Consider the following 23,513-nt stretch of genomic DNA (forward strand, 5'->3'; position numbering starts at 1 on the left):
ACTTCTTAAATACATAACAAATAAAGACTCAAACTCAAAGCCTTTATTCTATGAAGCATATTTTTTTTTTCAAGAATCGACAAAACCTCAATTTCATGTTGTTATCTTCATTGAGAAATGATGTGATGTAGTCTATATTATTCTCATTAACGTTGTTAGCTTATTTAACCATGAATTCATAAGAATCATAAGTTATATTATTCTCATTAACATTGTTAGATTATTTAACCATGAATTCATAAGAATCACAAGTTATTGAACCTTTCAAAACTAAGAGATAAAGCCAATCCTCCAAAATATGAATGTTAGGTTTTTTTTGAGATTTCTTAATATTAGAGTCCCAAGGGATAGGGAGGAGCACACCCTACTATTTCCTTGCCTAAAAGAGGAGGTTTGGGTAGGGTACATTGCCACTTTCTTGATGGTCAAGACCATGAGATTACTAGGTTTTGATGCACTAGAGGTTGTTAATTTGGCATGTTTCACCTTTTATGCTTCATAGCTCAAGAGTCGTTAAAAATTACTCGAACCTATCCTCCTTTAATGATATCATTACCTTAAGGAATACAATGAACATAAGCTTGACTTGAATAAGAGAAGTGGTCTTAGGGTTTAATGTCATCACAAGTGAGTAGTAACAAATTTTGTTGTTTGAGCTTTAGTAATAGAATCATGTCTTTAACAAATTAATGTGTTGCACAAGTAATTAATCATCTCATAATCCTCTTAGATGAGGACAAAATGTTTGAGATATTTAGATAGGTTGACTTATAGACAAACCATGAGGTATAAGGTTAAAGAATTGGGGTGGTTTGTGAGAAATATGATCTCTAATTAACAAATTGCAGTTAACAAAAAGTCAACATTATAAATCCAAGTTAAGAAATTCAACTCACATGTGAAAATATCTAAGTTACAAGTGTAAGTCAAGAAATTCAACTCACATGAGATAATGTTGCTAGGTATCACTCTCAAATGAAAAACCATAAAGCTAGGGAAAAAGGATAAGGATGATATATTTACATCCATGATTCATGAATGATAATAACGTCACAATGTAATTCCTTAAAGGAAAAAAACAAATTTTTTTAATGACTATCTAAAAATCAAAATAATGTTAACCAAAATAACTCCTATATCCCTTTAACAAAAATGTTAATAACTTTTTCTAACATCAACAAAGTCTCTAAATAATATATGTCTAAGTATCAACAACTATTTTTAACATTAACAAAGTCTCATAATATGTATCTTTTTGTATGAAATAACAATATCAATAGAATTTTCTTTGAATAAATTATCATTAAATTTCTAAAATACATATAAATTACGGTTAAAAAAGATTATCATTCCCTCACTCTAAATTTCCAAATTACATATAAATTACCATTAAACTTCTAATGGAAAAAAAAAAAAAATCACCAACTGAAAACCATAAAAACGCTCTGAAAAACTTATGATTTACTTATGCACAAACTCATCAAACCCTAGCTCTTCCCTTTGTCACTTGGATTATAACTGTTTGTTTAATATTATGAGCTAAAACGATGAAGGACCTCATTTCTTAATACAAACCCTTCCTTGCAAGTAAGAAACATCCCAACATTTGAAGTGTGGAGCTCTCCTGTCTTAGGGATCTTTATACCGTGTACGTTTTCAAGACCTCAATTGGCCAAAATCTCGTATTCACTCAACTGCAGTGATCATTTTGCTTTTTAAGTCATACTCATCTGCTAAATACCCTTTTGCATCTCGTATATCGCGCGAGCTCGCCATGTGTGCCAAGCAAATTCTTCTACATTGTTCTGAAACCTCGGATCCCTGTTAATCTTGCTGCTGGGCATTTGGAGGTCGTCGGTTCGAATCCATTCCGCGCTATTGATTCCGAAAACGCGAGAGGTTTTTGGTTCTCGCAACGGTTCCATCGCATTGTTCTGACCCCAGTTCCTGGATCTGGGGATTTTCGCTGTTTAACGAGCGAAAATGAATATCTTCAGGTTAGCAGGGGACATGACGCATTTAATGAGCGTCCTGGTTCTGCTGCTGAAGATCCATACCATTAAATCCTGCGCAGGTACGCGGATATAAGGGTTAAAAGGGCTTAATTTTTCTGGAACATTCAAATGCTTTAAATTCGAGTTGAATTATTATTAATTTATGTTTTTGAGCAGGGATTTCGTTAAAGACTCAGGAGCTTTATGCCCTCGTGTTTATTACTCGTTACTTGGATTTATTCTTCGATTATATTTCGTTCTACAATACCGTAATGAAGATGATCTTTATAGCGAGTTCAATTTCCATCGTGTGGTACATGAGGAGCCACAAGATTGTGAGGAGATCCTATGACAAGGAGCAAGATACTTTCAGGCATTATCTCCTGGTCATACCCTGCTTCATCTTGGCTCTCCTCGTACACGACAAATTTACATTCATAGAGGTATGTTTGGATCCTGTGATGATAGGTCATTTATAATTCTTTGATTGAATCCCTAACAGATTTGTAGTAAATATCGTTTTGATTTGGGGTTAAAAGATTCTCCAGATCAAGCAGTCACAAAGGATGTTAAAAAAATAAACAAATGGAGCATTGGGAGATTTTTTTTTTTAAGTGTCCATCATTTGCACTAAATGTATTAATTGCAGCTGGGTTCGTTATAGCTATTTGAATTATATTCGAATAGACCATAGAAACTAGGATTATTACACAATGTTCTAGTTCCTATTCAATCCACGAGATTCTATACTTGCGGACCGATATCACAAAGGGAACTAAGTGTTTCATTTGAATCTCAGTTCATTCTCAATGGCTGATTCAAGCATACCAGGTTATCCAATTCCCGGATCTCTCGTCCCTTAGCATGGAATAATATAAGCAAGGCATCTTACACACAGTCTGTTTGGTAAGTGGCGAAATTCAATGTATTGGGCCCGTAGCCGAGGAAGTGACTAGGTTGGTGCTAGGAACCAGTGGTCAGTAGTTAAATAATTTTGGTATGTAAAATAATTAGATTATCACCATATATACAAATTATGATAGTATGTTCTCACAAGGTATACCTGATATCGACGTGACCTGGGCCTGATTTGTAAGTATCTTTCCACTTTATGCGTATCAGATGACATTTCTTTTTCATTGTCGAAGTTGTTATGATGTATACTGATTTTCAAAAGATTTGCAATCCCAAGACTGATAAACTAAATTTCTGTAATAGCCAAATTCCAGTATCGATCATTGCAGACTTGTGTTTTTTTCTTTAAATGATCCTCTAATAAAACAATGTCGTTGAGCCTTCAGTTCTTCATGTGGTCTTCTTGTGATGCCCTTCCAGCTCGATTGTTGAGTACACTGTCATTTTCTGAGAACCTAACTCCTGGTTATTATACACCATTCAGATAGATGGTACCACCAATTACTCCTCTATAGAAGCTAGGTGGCACTCCTAATTAGCTTGTTTGTGGTCTTCCAGTTCTCATAAATGGACTTGTGCCAAACACCTTTGCATTGATGTGCACTCTTGGCGAAGTAGCCAGGTTATTAAGGTGGATAACTACAGGTCTCGCTTTTCAGTTGAAGTAAAGAAGCAGGAAATGATAGGGAAATGCTGCAACTGCTGTTTTCATGCCTGATTCAAGATATTCCCAGAAATTTTGTAGTCCAGGAGAAAACAGTGATATAATGTAGGTTACCAATTTGAACTAAAATTTTCAGATCTCCCTAGCCATACTTCCCTGCTACATCACCAGCCCAATTGGTTGGGCTGGTTACTTCCTATAATCCTGCTTAGTTTGGTATTGTATTGTGAATACTGGACTTCTCATTAAGTCAAACAAAGAATAACGATCTATCTCCAGGATGCATCATTCCAACTTCCAAGTGCAAACACAGGTGTCAATTTAGATAGGATATACTTGAAAAAATCAATGGCTACAACGGTGGAATTGGAGCGAGCAAAATAAGCTAGATTAAAGCTAATATAAAGGGTGTTATGGTTAAATATCTACATTGTAAATAAATGTTCTGCGAGTCAGAATAAACTCCTGCATGATGAATGACCGGATGATAGAAGTATTCATAATATTTGAAAGAATTTCTCCTGCAGCTGGTACACGTTGCAGATATTACAATGGTTGATTGGGGAAAGTTGACACCCTTGACAGAGCCCTCTTCTAGGAGTAAAGAAAGGTGAGGCAACCCCATTCAAAAATACTGTGAAAGAAACATGTTTCCCACATGTCATAATCCAATCAACCATGTTCAAAGAGAAACCTATATTAAGAGCATTCTCAAAGACAAGCAACAAACATGATCATCCACCTTTGAAATGACTAGCTTTGCCACTATTGCATTGAGCTTCCTTGTCTTTATGCTATGAATTCCTTCTTGTGTTGCACCAACTGCATCATGGATTTGTCTCAGGTCAAATTGATCGAGGAAAATGACTTTTGACAAAAGTTTCTTGAGTCTCACTGCTAGAATTTTCTCGTTGATCTTTATTCACACAATTACATAACAAAATCATTTTGAAGTCTCCAAAATCTTTTGGTTTGTATATCAGTTTCAAGTGATATTTCCAAGCAATCAAAACACTTCATGAAAGATCACAAGCATCCACCCATTGCAACTCCCAGTTGCTAAAGAACTTCTTTAAACTACATCTAATCAATTCCCCTTTACACACGATTTCTCAAATCAAAAGGATATTGTGTCTCTCCATCTCGTCTAACCTATGAAGGCCAAGTATTTTCTTAGGGTTGCCCATGCCCCATATATTGAAAGAGAGAAGCTTCATTTTTGCAACCCTAACACTGGGTTAACCATCTGTAAGAGTGCAATTCAAGGTTTTTTGTTTTCCTTGCAACACCTTCACGATGACCTTATTGTGCACGAAGCAGTTGTGAATTTTTGCTTACACTTGGCTTGCCCACTTTCCTCCTAGGGTACAAACCTAAATTCCATGAGAAAAGTCATCACTTGCTATGGGTCCTTTTGACCTACGCTGGTATGAAATACTAGAGGTTTCCCCATCAGAGGAAGAAGAAAAAAAGTTCGAATGAACCCTGCCTCCCAAACCCAATGTTGAAGGCGATAGGACATTCCAAACATCAACACCTAAGACATATCTCGGATGACGCATTTGAGAACTTAAGAAAAAGAGTTCGAATGAACCCTGCCTCCCAAACCCAATGTTGAAGGCGATAGGGCATTCCAAACATCAACACTGAAGACATATCTCGGATGACGCATTTGAGGACTACTACTCAATACATTTTCGACCATATTTGAGTCTAAGACCTTGGCAACTCCCCCTTTACTGTGTTTAGATATCTAAGTAAACCCTCCTTGGTCCAAAAAAGTAGTAAACATTATGAGGCTTACCAGGGATTTTGCATGCATGAGTAGGTAACTCTTGAATTCTTTCACCCACAAGTATTGGGTCCTCCACTATTGTCACCCCATACATAGCTATTGGAGTTGACAATGTCATCCTGTCATCCCTTTCAAGAAAGTATGCCCCCCTTCCACAACCTTATTTAAGATATCTTCTAACATATCCAAACTTAGAGCAGTCCCAATTTTCTTCTCCTTCAAAAATAAGTGAAAGACCACACAATTCCGACTTCCACACTCCTTTCTATAAACAAAACCTTTCGCAGAGTCCTTTGGAGACTCCCCTTTACTCTTGATAGGAGAATCATCCTTCTATGCCAAGATTTTTTTTCCCAAAAGAATTTTCCCCCCTAACATCACAAAATGTGGCTTTCTTATTAGACTTGGTACTCCCATCTTCCTCACACCCTGTTTACCTTCTTCGTGCTCTTTTCCAGAAGTCTTGTCCTCCTCTAGAAACCTATTGTTAATCGTAGAACCTCCCATTTTTTCATATGAATTTGTTGTTGATGATGTTTCCTTTATTTGCCAAATCTTCCTTGCAAAAGGCCCATTGCAATCCTTGACCACGTGCTTGATCTCATGACATCTTAAACTCTTGAAAAGGATGTTTCCATAATCTGGAGTATATGTATATTCCCAATCATCCACTTTGAAATCAATACTCTCAACCAAAGCCTCTGATAAATCTAAGCTCATTGTTTGGGTTTTCCTTAAAGAATTCCCCAAATCCCAAAGTAACTTGTTATTTCAGAGTTCTAGTGGCAGATCCAAGGTCTCTACCCAGATAGGAAAAACCCTCATAATCTATTGATGGAGATCAAAACATGAGTGCCATAATTTTAGGTTTAGCAGACAAGTCCCCCAAAACCATTGGCCACCTAGTATTTTTTCATTGCATCTTTATTGGATTTAAAAGGAAAACAGAGCCATCCGGTTGTCAAAATGCGAAAAATAAGGCAATAACCTAGATGCACAAGCCAATTCAGATACAAGAGCTCGAGAGGGAAATCCAAAAACATCGACCCACCAAATAATTTCCAACTAGGTCTAGAGTTTGTTCAACCCATATGTCCTTGCCCACAACCATTTTTATTCTTCTTTCCTTATGCTTTATCGTATTCTTTCATTTCTTCACTCGCTGCACCTTTTTCTTTGTCTCTAGCTCCTTAGCACTCACCTCTCTCGACCTTGTCAACTCCACCAATTTCAGGGAACTACCCACAAATCGTCTATCTGAAAAGGAGTCTATACTTTCATGGCCAAAACCTTGAGTATCAGTGGCTAAACCTTTTAAACTTTCTGGACTAGACATCAACATGCTAATGCACACAAGAGAAGAAAGACCATTATGAGATCAAATATTTGGAGTAAAGGAAGAATCTTCCACATACAATACTTGCTTTTGTTGCCATTGATCTCAATTTGCTTGAGGATCGGTTCTTTTTGTTGAAGAATGTAACTAGTGTCAATCTTCATAATTGTACTTGAGTCATAATGAAATATGTTTATCAAAAGAAAGAAAAAGAAATTTTATTATTAAAAAATTGACTTATTAAAGCATTGGTTTCATGCTTGGGTTAATTGTTTTTAGGTCAAAGTCTCCATTGAAGACTTCTAGGGTTTATGTCAAGTGTCCTTGTCCATGTCATATTGTAAAGAAACCTTCTTGGGATTTATTTGTCAAAGAAGAAATTTATTTTACTGTAAAGTAGGTCATTTAGGCCTCCTTCACCAAGTCGGCCTCAATCTGGACAAGTAGGCCTAAACTGGGCAGCGAAATCACTATATAAAGGCAACAACTCGACCTCATTTGTCACTCACTCTCAACAACTTCGATCTACAACTTTTGGGGCCAGAAAAAGTGCGAATTTCAAGGAAGAAGGATAGTGAAGGAGAAGGTGGTCTCTCACAAGCATAATAAATCGAAATTTTCTCTCTTTTTACCACACGTGTGAAGCTGCTAGAGGGGTTGAAATTTTGCAGTTGCTGGGGAGGTCGAAATTCTGAAGCTGCTGGAGGGGCCGAAATTTTGCAGTTGCTGGGGAGGTCGAAATTCTGAAGCTGCTGGTAAAGGTGGGCTGAAATTTTTGGGTTGATGCTGGTTGAAGCTGATGGACAAGAAGAGACTATTAAAGGTGGTTGTATCTCATTGAAATGTTGCCTTGGTGGAGGAGGAAGGTCTGTTGGTTAAAGTCTTGGTTGTCTCACTGTCATATGAATCTACTCAAGGAAGAGTTCTTGACTAGGTTTCCCCTATATAGGGGTTTTTCCCTAGCTATGTGCCTACATCTGGTGTCCTTGATCTTCGTGTTTTGGTTTTGGTAATTGCTTGATGAACTAAGATAAAAAGAAGAACACAAGAAAGATAATAATAAATTAAGGAAATCACAAGTAATTATCAACAAGAGAAAATCTTTCTGCCTTTTCGATTTTCCAATATGGTTTCAGAGCTAAGGTGAAGAAAGGAAAAGGTAGCTTGAAGATCTAATGAAAGGAGAATCAAGAGAATAAGGAGTCTTAAGAAGTTGAATAAGGGTCATCAAAGAAAAGGGATCATATAAGGGGATAAGCCTACTGTCTACAAGAACTATGTCTAACTCAATGAAGGGAGAAAACAAACTAGAAGGAGCCTCCAACTACAGGGCATGAAAAAAGAGGATAGATCTCATCCTTAAAAAGAATAAAGTTTTGGATCTAGTTCGAGGAAAAGTCAAGAAGCCTATAGATGAATCAAGTGAAGCAGAGAAAGCAAAGTTTAGAGAAACATAAATATTGACCATGAACCTAATAGTGGATGGAGTAAAGGACAACCTCATTCCATATATATCCAACATAGATTCCACTTAAGAAATGAATGATGCTCTATCTAAATTGTTCACAATCAAGAACATTGGTCAAATTGCAAGCCTCAAGAATGAATTAAGAACTATGAAGATGATGAAAGATGATACTGTGGCATCCTTCTTTATAAGGATATCTAGAATTAGAGACGAACTTCAAGCAATAGATGAAATTGTACCAGAAAAGGAGCTCGTGATTACTGCCCTTCTAGGACTACCAACATCTTGGAGTGCCTTTGCATCAAGAATCAACAGTTGGAAGGATACTCCAACATTTGAACAAATGTGGAATGCATGTAGTCAAGAAGAAGCTAGAATATCATTAGTAAGCAACAAGAAGGATGAAGAGGAGAACATCTCAAATGCCTATTTCGCTCATCACAAGAATATGGGAACCTTCAAGAAGTTCAAAGGGCCAAGGAAGAAAATAGACCTATCTAAGATTGAATGTTACAATTGTCACGAGATGGGTCATTGTAAAAGCCATTGTCTTGAGAATCCAAGGAATAAAAAGAGAGATAGGGATCAAGCAAATATTGCCAATGAAGGTTCACCAAAGAAGAACAAGATGGAAGAATCCGAAGTCAAAAACTTATTTACCAGGGACTGTTAGGGACTCTATCCCTTACATATCCTTCTATTCTAAGTTTTGATCTGTTTTCCTTTATGTTTTGATTTCTAGAACTTGTAGGTCTAACATGCCTTGTTAAAACATTTTTGAATTGTTTAGTTGTAGGTTTCCTCAAGAATGGATTAAGAGGGAGTCTCCACCAATTTACCCAAAGATAAGTATTCTGTTCTTTGTTTCACCTTTTCATGTTTGGTTTCCTCTCTTATCAAGATGTGTTTGTTTTATATGCTAATAACCCTTCTTTATATATTTTCCTTGTTTAGGAAAGCTTGCTGAATGCTCAAAGGTTATGGAGGAGATCTCACAAGATAAAGCATGGTAGAAGTGCTGTTGCAAAGGAAGATCTTCAGGAATTGATGTCCTACAAGGTTTTTTAAGAAACAACTCAAAGGTATGTCTTAGACCATAAGCTTTGTTCTCTTCATAATAAAGGTATATTCATTCCTTTTTAAAATTTGCTTTACATTACTAACATCGTTATGTCTAGGGTTTTGAATCACAAAGATTCTTGTTAGGGTGATTAATCATTAGATTGAATCTACCCTCATTATATTGTTTTTGTGGAACCCTAAAAGGGTTCACTGTAAAACCCTAACCTAAGAGTATGTCAATATTTATGAAACCCTAGTCTACTTAGGGTTATTGATGAAATCTAGAAACCTATTCATTTTATGATTAGGGTTTTGGTATTGCTATGGAAACCCTAGTCCTTTAGGGTTTGCTGGTAATGTCTATGTTATGAAGCCCTAGATCTTTAGGGTTTAGTAAATTAGAGTTTATTATAAGCAAACATTAGCTAAAGATGAGGTCCTAGGAATGAAACCCTAGGTGTATGTTCAAATGTTTGATCGAAACCTTAGCCTAGAGAAAATTTGTTGATGTTTATGTCTTGGGTTTACCTAATAGATATTGTTGTGATATGCTTGTGCATAATTATGAAATCCTAGATATGTATATATGCTAACCTAATTGTTGATGCTCATAATTCTAGGGTTTGTAACAAAGCCCTAGTAGAAGTTTGACTTTCTAGGATATGATGATAAAATCTAGGGTTTGCAACAAACCCTAGTAGAAGTTAACATGTATAGTAGAACTGTTATTTGATTGAATTACTGATATCTAAGGATTTGTGTCTCTAAGATGGAATCTAGGGTTTGTAATGGATCATAATAGAAACAGTCATATATCTTTGAAAATAATATTGAGGCCCTAGATAGAATGAGACTGGTTTCTTGAGTAAATTGCTTTATGTTGTAGTTTAGGGTTTGTAACAAAACCCTAGCAAGAAGTTGAAGTTTAGAAGTATGTGTCTCTTGCTGATTATGCATCTAACTAGGTTTAGGTATTTGATGTCTAAATTCTAATGCTTCCATTATTGTATTAACATGATTTTGATATGGTTAATTTCATGCTTCTATATATATATATATTTGGTTGTACTTGCTATTGATGTTTTGCAAGTACACAAGCTTCAAGATAATGAAGATATTCATATAAGCATGATGAAGAAAGCTATAAGGATGATGATGAAGATGACCTTGATGAAGTCCTGAAAGGTTGAAGCTTCTCCGATGTTATAGAAGAAGAAAGTAGTTGATTTCCTAAGCTTAAGAGGGAGCCTAGTTAGAAGAAAAGAGTACATCTCCCCAGTTAAGAGGGAGAACATATTATGATAGTGATGATGGATACCTTGAAGAAAAAAATGGAGAATGAATGAAAGTACTACAATGCATTAAATGTTGCTTAAGAAATGAAGAAGAAAAGCTTCTGACTAGTTGCATTTGAATAACTTGATATAAGTGGCATCAGGATGATTAAAGACGTCGAAGGTTTGTGTTTACTTGTATGCTTATTTAAAGTTTATTACTAATTGGAGTTTATGCTTGTCTCTCCATAAACAGGTTGAACACTCTGGTAGCATGCTTGGACAAATGGATATATCTAGTTTATTAGGGAGAGATGAAGCATGTAATGGCAGATGCTTGGGAGGACATGTAGCCGACCCTTGTGTGTTTGATGTCTAGATCTCGAAGAGGGAGGGTGGCGTTGGTCTTGGAGCTCTGACCTTGGCACCTAGATCCTTGGGTTGATGGTTAGTTAGTAAGCCTGATGGTTCCTAGACTGGCTACTCGGATAGATTACCCTGGTCAGGAATCTATTATGTGGCACTGAGTGTGCTATAACTCTTCGTAGTTCATTTTGGAGATCTTCCATGTACCTCTATAGGTATAGGTAATTATGAATACCTCACTAGTTAAGAGGGAGTGTTGAAGAATGTAACTAGTGTTGATCTTCATAATTGTACTTGAGTCATAATGAAATATATTTATCAAAAGAAAGAAAAATAAATTTTATTATTAAACAAATTGACTTATTAAAGTATGGGTTTCATGCTTGCGTCAATTTTTTTTAGGTCAAAGTCTCCATTGAAGACTTCTAGGGTTTATGTCAAGTGTGTCCTTATCCATCTCATATTGTAAAGAAACCTTCTTGGGATTTATTTGTCAAAGAAGAAATTTATTTTATTGCAAAATAGGTCATTTAGGTTTCCTTCACCAAGTCGGCCTAAACTGGGCAGCAAAATCACTATATAAAGGCAGCAACTCGACTTCATTTGTCACTCACTCTCAACAAGTTCTATCTATAACTTTTGGGGCGAAAAAAAGTGTGAATTTCAAGGAAGAAGGACAGCGAAGGAGAAGAAAGTCTCTCACAAGCATAAGAAATCGAAATTCTTTCTTTTTCCCACACGCGTGAAGCTGTTGCAGGGGCTGAAATTTTGCAGTTGCTGGGGAGGCCGAAATTCTGAAGCTGCTGGTGAAGTTGGGTCGAAATTTCTAGGTTGATGTTGGGTTGAAGCTGCTGGACAAGAAGAGACTATTAAAGGTTGTTGTATCTCTCATTGAAAAGCTGACTTAGTGGAGGAGGAAGGTTTGTTGGTTAAGGTTTTGGTTGTCTCACTATCATATGAGTTTACTGAAGGAAGAGTTCTTGACTAGGTTTTCCCCTATATAGGGGTTTTTCCCTGGCTATGCACTTACATCTGGTGTCCTTGATCTTCATGTTTTGGTTTTAGTAATTGCTTGATGAACTAAGATAAAAAGAATAACACAAGAAAGATAATAATAAGTTAAGGAAATCACAAGTAATTATCAACAAGAGAAAATTTTTCTGCCTTCCGATTTTCCAAAACTTTTAACATGGACTGCTGACCACCCTAGATTTCCTTCTCCACCTCATTTACGGTTAGATCACACCTGCTTGTAGCCAATCCAAAATCTATCACGACACTGGAAATCGATGACTTTCTCCACCTTTGACACATTTTGACTTCTCCTGCCACATACCTAGGGTTTAAACCTGTCCTTGTCCTTGTGGGATCTCCTTACCTCTCTATGTCAACCTGTACTAATAAATGAGAGCGCGATATTGCAATCAAATCTACTGAGTCCAAGGGCCAGAGCATAGTCCATCAGTTCATCAATAGACAAAGCGATCCGAAGAGCTCAGTTTCCCTAGGGTTTTTGACAAACCCCCCCGCCTTAAGTTTTTTGTAGTCTTCAACGTACTCCCCTCAATCTACATACACTGAATTTTCTATGCTTTAGTTCTAGTTTATTAAAGTTAGAAATGCCTTTATCTTTACTTTTCTATCCTTTAGTGTTGAAAATTTAAGGAAAAGGATAGAAAATGCATTTAGCCTTACTTTCTATATACACAAGAAACTTTGCATATTTGTGTTGAATGGTTTGGATTCATACAACTGCACATGAATATATATGCTTCTTGTCCAACTTTGAATATGTTATGTATTTTTTTTCTGGTTCTGGTCTAGTTCAGGGTTTTAGGGCTGACTGGTTCAATGACTTGTCCGGTTCTGATAGCATTGCCTGAGATTGAGAGCGAGTTAAAAACGTCAACCTTTAATATGCAAAATCCAAAATGATCCTAACAATGATGTTGGATAGTGTCAGAATTTAACTATACTTTTTACTAGACATGAGATGCTAGCTTGCCATTTATGCCAAAGGCTTGAATTCTCGATCCACCCTTGAGAGCCCTGATTATTGTTCATCTTATCTGGACTTGTTTCTTCCTTTGAATCTAGAATTTTAGCAATACAATTATCTCACTTTTTTCTTTTAACCTAAACAATTGATTTCTTTAGATTGTTTGCAGGGTCCTTGTTTTAGGACTCTTGAAAAGCATCCTTTACGGTGATTCTACCTTTTATAATACAATTCATCATTTAAATGTTTCTAAAACAAAACTAGCATCCTTGGTTGTATCCTCTTGCTATATGTCCTTTTATAAGGTTCTTCGTTCTCTTCCTTGACATCTAAGATCAAACTAACTATCACTTTCCTCTTATTGGAATTTTTCTTAGCCACATGGAACTTCCAAGCCACAATGAGAATGTGGGTGCATAATAAGCACAAAGTCACATTTGGGTCACGCACTTCTCCAACTTATCAAAATAAGAATCTTGATATTGTGAAATCCAGTGGAAGAAATTTCCGTTTTTGGAGGTTCTTCCTTTCTTTTCCCCAACTTTCACTGAACCTTCTTTTTGACAACTATGTGCCCATACAAGTGGAAACTTGTGCTTTTGAAGTCCAATTTATGATATTCTAGTATTTGCTTCCAAGAGGAGCCTGAAAATTCTAGATTTGCTCTTCAGGAAAACCCTTACTGAGGCCTAATGGCACATGATCTTGGCATAGGTGACCAAATCCTTTTCTTTGGGTTGGCAGATGGCGATAAATTTTCCCATGGAAATCCCGATTTTTATCAGTTTGGCAACCTTTTACCCAAACTGTAAAAAGGAAGAGAAAATTAGCAACAAGATTAACTCTGGAAACCAGGGTTTCAATAAAAGTCTAACCCTTCCCCAGAAGTAAGGGCTTTCCTCCAATATGTATTTACAGACTAGTACATAAGCCTCTTTAGCAAAGCTACCAGGTGGAGAGGGGATTAACAACAATGTTTGCTAACGTTCTATTTTTTGTCATTGGCATTGTTTTAACCAATGTGGAAAAAGTCGACCTCGGGAATAAATCAACAAGGGTCCAGAAATTGAAAAAATCGTTAAAGTCGGGAGGTTTTTGAAAAAATTGGCAAAATTAATACAAAAATATTCATTTTTTACTTTTTTAGCATCTAAAGTATCCCCAACATCAAATAAATGCATTTCCATGTAAACATGAAAAGGAAGCTAATATACAATATGTATATGAAGTCTAGTGCTACATCACATATCAAAATAGTGAATCAAGTCTTGAATCTTGAGTTGTAACTAAGTCTCAACTCTCAAGAGGCAAAATATCAACAAAAATATAATAAATGTATATCATGAGTCATATACATGTCATACAGTAATCAGTCACTGAGATCCTTTAGCCCTTTTACGTGAATAAGGAATGGCTTTGCCTTTTCCACTAGAGGAAGAAGGCTCTGCCTCTGGGGCTACAAATGGACTCTGTCGTCCTCTAGAAGCAAAAAAAGAGGTGGCCTCTGTCCTCTCCTGCTGCCCATCCTAGATGGTGTCACCTCCCCCTCCTCATCCTCCTCCTGCTCTGCCTCATGGTCCTGCTCCTCCTCCTCCTGCTCTGCCTCATGGTCTTGCTCCTCCACCTCCTCTACCTCTGGTTCTCCCTCCCTGCAACTGCTACCTCCTCTGCCTCTAGTGCCTTTGGACCCACATCTAACCAATCTGGGATCGAGTCCATGATAGGCCTCTTAGTCTCAACCCTCCATGTAGCGGTGGTATCAATATTGTCCAATGATATGGCTTCCACATCAGGAGTTTTCTGAAGTTGTTTCACCCACAATCAGAGATTGTAGTAGATGTAGACCTTGCCATTGAGGGGTTGGGACTCCAATCTGTATTAGGGTCATAAATTGTAAATTAGTACTTAGAAAATTGAAATATTAAAAATAATAAAATGAATTCAAAAATTTGATTAGAATTTTTTTTACCTGTTGCGCTTTTTGTTGTGTATTTCATCAAATACACTCCAGTTGTGCTCACACCCAGAGGAACTGCATGTTTGGCCGAGCACTTGAATGGCAAGCTTTTGGAGATGGGGTACTCTGCCACCATAGCTTGTCCACCAAGCATCTACAAGTTAAAAGAAAAATGAGAAACTAAAAAAAAGTTAAAACATTGAAATTCTAAACTTGAAGCAAATTATGAAGAGACAATGAATTATGAAATTTGAAAGTTGAAACAAATTGAAGCTTACCTGGCATTTTGGTCATCCTATTCTTAATAGCCATGGTAAAACCAAATGTGCCACCTGCCATCATATATATCTCCATTTCTTTAGAAATTTTTTCACGTTTTTGCTCAGATGTCACCATCCTCTCGACACAAGTGAGGAATCCATCCATCACGTCGACATCAAATCTGAAACTACATGAGTAAGAAAATGCGGGGTTGAGGTAGATACCTGCAACATGAATGGGGCGATGGAGGGTATTGTTCCATCGCTCATCAATCACTCTCCATAACAACTGTTGTTTCTCTAACCGCTCGTCTCCCTTATCTTCATAATAGGCATGAATTGCTTCTTTGGCCCTATACATGGCCTCATACTAGTAGCCCATTGCGGGCTTGTCTCCAGCAACCAACCAAAGAACCCTTACCAAAGGCTCTGAAATGGCACACACCTCCTCTACTCCCGCCCAAAAGATTTGATCATATGAAACTAGTCTGCATATGCCCTTTCTCTCTGGTTTGCGACTAATAAATAAAAAACGCCAATCTTGTGAAAGAAACATGCTCTTCACATCCCACATAGAATTCAACAGAGAATGAAGATATATGAAAGTAGTGGCAAATTGTGTAATGGCAGGATTCACCAACTCTTTGTTGTTGGTGAATCTTCTCATCAAGCTAAGCACATAGGCATGATTATATATAAATTTTGTTATGCTCCTGGATGATTCAACAATATCCCTCACAAGAGGAATTTTACCTATATCCTCGAACATCAAGTCAATACAATGAGCAACACAGACGTCCAAAACAAGTTAGGATACCTCTCCATAAGCAACCTGCCAGCAACAACATAATTTGCAATGTTGTCCATTATGACTTGGACAACATTTTGTGGACCTACTTCCTGAATGAAGATGTCCAACAACTCACATAATAAACATGCATCTTTAATGTGTGCAGATGCATCAATAGATTTCATAAACATTGCCCCCTTGGGACAACTAACTAAGAAGTTAAGAAGGGTCCTACCCTTCTGGTCAGTCCAACCATCTGACATGACTGTGCATCCAATGTGTTCCCATGATGCCCTAAACTCCTCCAATCTAACAGTGCAATCAACCTTTTCATTTTGAAGAAGAGGCCCTCTCAACTATGCAAAGGTAGGGGCTTTGCACCCCGGGTCAATAACAACAACAACATCAAACATAGGTTGGTAGAATGGGTTGGTCTTGGCAATGTTGAAAGGAACATCACTCCATAAAAGACACTTACTGACCAGCTTGTCAGCTTCTGCCTTTTCCTTTTTTTAGTGCCGATTTGATGCTAGGTTGTGCACTAGGTGTGGTTCTAGGAACAAAAAAAGATGAGAAAGATGAGGGGTTGGGACATGTGGGTGTGGAATGTGATGCTGAAGAACCACTCTCACTTCCCCCCCCCACTCTTGACCCCCCTACAAGTTGGCTTTTTTCCGCCCTGATTTCTTTGCCCCCCTCCTCTTTATCCATCAATGATTTAATGGTCTGCCGAATGATTTCTAGAGTTGGATTTGGGAGAAGTTCTATATTTTGCCCCGGAATTTGCCTCATATGGAATTTTAATATGTTGACACCCCTTAACATATGTTTGCCACACAACTTGCAAGTCAAATACATTTTATTGACCCCCACCACATTGGAGTATAGGATCAAGTTCACCATATTCCCACATAGGTCCAAATTCCTCGGCGTTTTGTTTGAAACTTTGAACTTGAATTTGAACCTAGGGCACAAAAAAAATTGAAAAAAATTAAAAATTGCCCATCACATATGAGGCAAACGCAAATGTAATTGTTGATTTTAAATTTTAAATGCCTCTTCTCACTCACTTGAACACACTCAGACTCACTAAACAAGGGCTTGCATTTTTTTATTCTTGAAAGTTGAGACATGTAAACAATCTAAACAATTGGAAGCTTTGATTCATTCTAGATTCTAAACAATGTTTTGATTCAAGTTTCTAAGCAAAAATAAGCGAAAAACAAACTAATAGAATGATTTAAGAAGCCATCTGTGTAACAAAGACTGAGAGAGAAATTAAAATACATACCTGGCAGCAACAAATTGGCACCTTGAGTCTCTCACGTTGAGCAATGGACAAATCTCCAATTCCACACCACAAAACTAGTAAATCTCCTACTCTTGAGCAATGGCAAACACCTCCTCTCTCCACAGGGATGAATGGCAGAAAGAAGAGTGAAAAATGAGTGTGATTTTCGGCCTTTTCCCTCACTTATCTGCGCCCTGGGCAGGCTTCATGATTTTTTGGTCCGATTCCTAATAAAATCCCGACTTTTTTGATAACATCGCGTTTTTTTTTTTTTTTTTTTTTTATATTATTTATTTATTTATTTATTGTTTTCGAAAAAATCTCCAAAAAATCGGCTGATAAAATCGGTTAGCGCAAAAAATCGGACTTTGCCGATTTTATCATGACTTTTTCCACACTGGTTTTAACTAGTATTAGTGGCAACTTTTGGCTGTGGCAGGCACATGCTCTTTGATTTTAATATAACTAACAATGTCACATAAAGAGCAATATGTCAGTAGCATTAATGCATACATCAGGCTGCTGCATAACTGGCATTGCTAGTCACCTCAGGACCAAACAATTTGTTGGTTATAAGCTCACCTTATTCTCCTTGAAGGGAAGAAATAAAATATAATTCCTTTTTAATGAATTTTTTTAGAGGTAAAATCTACATTTTTATATTCATTTTACCTTCTGAGACTAAAACTATTTCTATAATTGGATTCTGATATCATGTTTGAGAGATTTGAGTGCTGAGTGGCATGAAACATGGAAACAGATATGCTGTGGAAATGTGAACACATGAATTTGTTAAACGTGGAAAGAGTATTTAAAAAAAGTAAATATAAATATTTCAAAAAGTACTGTTGTTTTAGGACCACATTATCTTTCAAATTTGAATGAAACGAGAAAATTATAAGTGTGTTTTGGGAATGATTTTAGATTTAATTTTTCAACGTTTTCCTTTTCTAGGGATTTTTGTGCTTGCTATGGGTCCCATACACCTTTTAAACACTTTTGTGGGCCTGAAACACACCCTTTTTGGGTGGAAACACAGGTTGTCTGGGGTCCCACACACCTTTTAAGCACTTTTGTGGGTCTGAAACACACCCTTTTTGGGTGGAAACACAGGTTGTCTGGGCAGAAATGTTCTGCAAATGCAGGCCCGCAATTTGGGGTGCATTTCTAAATCAGAAACAGCCCTGAAATGTTTTGGGTTGTTTTGAAACAACTTTTAGCATTCCTGATCCCAAAACAGGGGATTGACGTTTCCTGCAATATGGTTCTAGTGTTGTCAATATTGATGTCATTACTAAATAGTGCGAAATAATCCAAATTTGTGGTAAAGTTTTCAATGTTAATAAGATAGAACCCTAAGCCATAATAGTTTAAAATGAGTACTTAGCCTTGGCTTGAGAATGCGTTTATATCTAATAGCTGAAGGTTTCTATCTGATGTATGTTTGGCTCCACTGAAGCCTGAAGTCTTGCATATGTTCAATTCCTGTTGCCTCCTATTTGGCTTCTGAGGATTTGTGAGAGAAGGGAGTTTACTAGTTGCTTCAGCAAGTACAGCCTGCCAGATGCTACTTCTCATTTATTTCATGTTTTTAACCATATAGTTAGTAGTTTAGAAGCTATAATCTATTGAAAAACTGGTGCTTAAATTAATCTGTTTGCTTATGAGTCTATGATGTACTCCCGATTTCTTTGCAAGCTTTCATAGAGGCATTATTTCTGAAGTTATAAACACAACTAAGGTCTGGTATTTGCATGAAATCTCTAGGGAATCTTACCATCACATTCATTTTCATGCTTGTGTTTAATTTTTCAAGTATCGGCACTGTTTTGTGTGATGTGACAGGTTCTCTGGGCATTCTCTATTTACTTGGAAGCAGTTGCTATTCTTCCGCAGCTAGTTTTATTACAGAGGAGCAGGAACATAGACAACTTGACGGGGCAATATGTTTTCTTTCTTGGGTAGGTTGCCTAACATTAATTCTCAATCCATAAATTCTCTTACAGTGTTGTATAAAATTCATTTTTTGACCTCCTGATTCTCACCTTTTTTTGGGTTAATTGTTTGGATATTTGAATAACTGTTTATCTCTGTTAAGGCATCAGTATATGAAATAGTGGGCAGACAGTGTACTTCTTTTCTTGACCTATCTTTTTGGCCCCACTTAGAATTGTGTACATTTAATTAAACCTTAAATGTTGAATCTTATGAAATTCAAAAATTGAGAATTTGCAAGTAGTCATACTCAAATATTGTAGTAGTGCTTACATTATAATGATTTTTTAAGGTCTCAAAGTTGGGGCTTTAACACCTTCAATGTCTCTTCTCTCTGATTACACATTCAGTTAATGATTTTTTAAGGTCTCAAAGTTAGGGCTTTAACACCTTCAATGTCTCCTCTTCTCTCTTATTACACATCCAGTTTTTGTCAACTTGCTCTAGTTCATGCCTTCTGAGTTTTACCATGTGAAATGTTTTCATGAGTTATGTTTTCATAGATGAAATGAACATTTTTCATTTCTTTGGAAGCTTTGGATCCAACATCTCCACACTATTGTTGGCTGATAGTATCTATGAACATCACATTACATATTTAATGTTTACAATGAATATTACTTTGAATTGTTGCTTGTGAAACTGGAATGATTTCCTTGGATAAAATGAACTGAGGGCATTCTTATGTATGACGGAAAAACTAATTATTCCCTCACACATGCGAAGCCAAGGTTTCTAAATAATTGCAAGAAGTCGAGAATTGCAGGTCCGAATTGCAGACCTGAGATGGAGGACCAAAACTTTGACTTGGAGCAGATTTTGAGAAGTTTGATCATCTTTGACTTGGTGAACTTTGACTTGATTGAGGAAAGCTTTTTGAGGGTTGACTTGGTGCTTGGAGGAGGTCTTGGTCTTTGGGTCTTAGAGGTCTCATTTTGATCTGATTCTATAAGAAGAGGTCCAAGAATTGTTCATTTTTTCCCGAATTGTGGGGTTTTACCTTGGCGTGGAGCCTATATCTTGTGTTCTTTGTGTTGTTGTGATCTTCATGTTTTGATAATTGCTTGATGAAGAAGTAAAATTAAATAATAAAAAAGACAACAAATATCACAAGTAATTATCAAGTAAGGAGAATCAATTTTAATCTACAATCACATTGATTTTCCAACATGGTATCAGAGCTAAGGTTGGTAGAAGGAGGCCAAAATATCACAGGTTGTTGGCATTATGAAAATAAAGAAAGCCTACTACAAGAAGGATTCGAAGTCTGATACAAATTTGACTGTGGGATGATATAAAAGTATCTGTTCTAAAGTTCTAGGCATAACAAGTAATCTGAGTTCCCTTTGAAATGAAGATGTGCTTATCTGAGATACAATCTGAATTATCCTTTAACTATTGGAGATCTTTATGATAGAGATCCGAGAATCCAAGTCTGATGAACTAGTTGCTTTGGATGACTGCTATACGAATTACCTTCTATTGCGAAGTTCTGATTCAATGCAGATTATGATTGATATCCCCAAGATATAACTGAGATACAGAGTTCTGATTCAAGCCTCAAACTGTGATGCAAGACACTTTTATCATCCAAGTTGTGACAATAATATTTATATCCGAGCTATGATTAAATGCATATAAATTAAGTATTAGTGATGCGAGTTCCTCATTAACTATGAGAAGGTTGACAGTAAAATGATACAAGCTATGAAGTTGTTTTAAATTCTATGATTCAAGTTCTTCATGTGAGTGCTCCTTCAAGTATGATGGGAAGAGGGCATAACATGACAGTGGTATGAGCTACGACTTTGATGCGTGACATCTCCTCCAAAGTTTGGCAGTGATACAAATTCTCTTTAAGACTCTCAAGAAGGCCAAGAAGATGTAAGAAGTTGAAACACAATCCACGTGAAGGAGGTCGTGACCTGATCCATTCTAATGCAATTTTTCTAGATGACTTTTGTCAAGAAGGATCAAGTTTTCAAGGAGTAAGTTGGGTTTTGTATTTTGAAATCTAGTCATGCTCATGGAGGACTTGTTCTTGCAGAGTAGCAGCCAAATTTGAGAGAAAGGGATCATCTTGATCAAGGAATCTTGTAGAGATGTAGTCCTTATGGAGGCTGAGTAAGCCTATTAGGGCTACAAGAAGAAAAACGTTTAGAGGTGCATATTTCTCAATTGAAAAGCTAAGCGAAGGAAGGCCACTTTCCTCAGGTCTAAGAAGAAGAAACATGATGTTGATTCATTACAGGACAAGAGAGAATGGATGGTTGAGTTAGAAGGCAACTCTGGGCACGTGTTGAGGAGTAAGACTGAGGATTTCTGGGTATTGTGGGAAGGCCGTAAGGCTTGTTTTGGAGGGCTGAGAGGCCTAGCAGAATGCTAGTGCAAGGTCACATCCACCAAAAGCAATTGTGCATGAGATTAGGGTCCCAAGAGAAGATCGTTGCTTGTTTGTGGCTACCCAAGACTAGGTCGAGAACCTCAGTTGGAAGAGTGCTTAGATCTACGCTTTCAAGGAGAAACTAATAGAAAGTGATGTGGTTTATTGGTTATGTTTTGAAGTAACGAGGACGAAAGTATAGAGCCCTATTTAGGGCAGTTTCCTAGCATGTACAGTCCCTAAAGTTTGTGACCTGGATCTGCGTAAAGAGGAAAGGCCGAGCTCCTTGGATAGGGTACTATCTCTGCAACAAGATCACAAATATGGAAATAGAGAGCGTGAGGGTTTGTATGGATAACAAATCCAAGAGATGGTTGCATTTTGGAGCAGAAGCAAGTACGCTGTGGACTATCATGAAGAGGAGAGAAAAATGAGGTTTGTTCAAGATCTAAACAACAATGGTTTGTACCCTTGCCAAGGGTTCCTTCCATGGTATGTAGACCTTAAGGGTATGCCCTATATACAATATTGTTATCGCTCAAGGATGAAGAGAAGTCAACCTACAATTTTGAGGAGAGAAAGATCTTCAAAGAATGAGTAGATGGGCAGTCAAGATGGGCTTGTATAGTGAAGGTAAAAAGGTAGATTGATGGAGAAGATTGGAAGTTTGCTCATAGGTAATGAGCAACAATATTATGAGGAGCCTAGATCAGTCAAAGTATTGACTGTAAAAGGGCAGGTAGTTTAGCCCTAGATCCGTGGTTTGAGGGCCAAACCACTAGTGTGAGGGCATAATTATTTATGAAGTTGCGTTCACTGATAAAGACTGATTAGAAAGGTCAGCCAAGTTATGTTCAAGGTTGACTGAACAATAGATTGGCTAACCTTGTACTCTGATAATTAATTAGTTGAAGGAACTATGTGATGGACTATCTTCAAGGCAGGAAGCGGTGCAAGAAGTAGAGTTGGACATAGTTCAGGATGCAGTAGGTGAAGACCTCAAGTACAAGATCATACACTATTAGTAGGTAGATTTGGAGCCCTAGTTCAAGAAGTTGCAAGATGAGCAAACTCAGTGATAAGAGGGCTGGTTGAGGAAGCTACAACAATTGCAGGTAGCTGATGTAAGGGAAGTATGAGTACTTTTGACACAAGCTGAGGCTTGTTGATGTACTCTTCCTGTTTGAAAGGGAGTGAGCATGAATTTCTCCTCTCAGGTTGAGAGGGAGTAAGGTTGGACACAGGTTCTCCTTGTGTCAGGTACTGTGACGAATTATGTCTAATACCCTAAGTCAAGTACATGGACATGGGTAAGGATAATGGCGGATTGGATAAGCATCTTGGACAAACATTCTTGAGTCATGTACTGTGATAGATTAGGATGGAGATCCTAAGTCAAGTACATGGACTTGGATAAAGAATGGTCCGGTGGACAGACATTTCCTTGAGGGAAATGGTCCAGTGGAGGACATACTCTGGGTATCCTAGGTGGAGTATGTACCTCAGTGAGGCAATATGGTGTCCCATGGAATGCCTCTCAGCATTGTGTTCTAATCTTGTAGAGAGATAGAGTGTACCCGTCAAGGCCTTGGTAATGTGACAATGCTAGAATGTTGATACTGTCATCATTGATGCTTATCAATCTGGATCCCTTCTTATGAGAATAGTTCAACTTGAGATAGACCCGTTGAGTCATTATGAATACCTCCCTAGTTAAGAGGGAGTGTTGGAAAAGTAACTAGTTTTGGTCTTCATATTTATCTTTGTACTTGTATCAATTTGTATTTCTTGTAGAAGAAGAAAGAGAATTTTATTTAAGCATGGGTTTCATGCTCAAGTCTAGGTCAAGCATGTTCTTCATGCTCCTAGGGTTCAATGAGTCAAAAGTAGTCTTTGTCATATGTATAAGACCCATTTGGGAACAACCCTTAAGACCAAGTCAACCCTACTAGTGAAAAGTTGGC

The 23,513-nt window shown here is 37.2% G+C and overlaps 1 protein-coding gene across 1 annotated transcript in view; it reads left to right on the forward strand.

The window, feature by feature from the left end:
- The first annotated feature begins 1,587 nt into the window (after positions 1 to 1,587).
- The window catches only part of LOC149138998 (ER lumen protein-retaining receptor-like), a 72,149-nt gene continuing 50,223 nt past the window's right edge, over positions 1,588 to 23,513 (forward strand). Inside the window, exons 1-3 of the mRNA XM_089453357.1 lie at positions 1,588 to 2,074; positions 2,172 to 2,437; positions 19,017 to 19,132. Coding sequence (XP_089309483.1) covers positions 1,984 to 2,074; positions 2,172 to 2,437; positions 19,017 to 19,132 — 473 coding nt within the window. The 5' untranslated portion in view covers positions 1,588 to 1,983. The remainder of the gene's footprint in view (positions 2,075 to 2,171; positions 2,438 to 19,016; positions 19,133 to 23,513) is intronic.

The sequence above is a fragment of the Pinus tabuliformis genome, chromosome X, assembly GCF_031772625.1.
Source record: "Pinus tabuliformis cultivar Carrire ecotype Pingquan chromosome X, CPIR1, whole genome shotgun sequence".
In the NCBI taxonomy this organism is placed as follows: Eukaryota; Viridiplantae; Streptophyta; class Pinopsida; order Pinales; family Pinaceae; genus Pinus; species Pinus tabuliformis.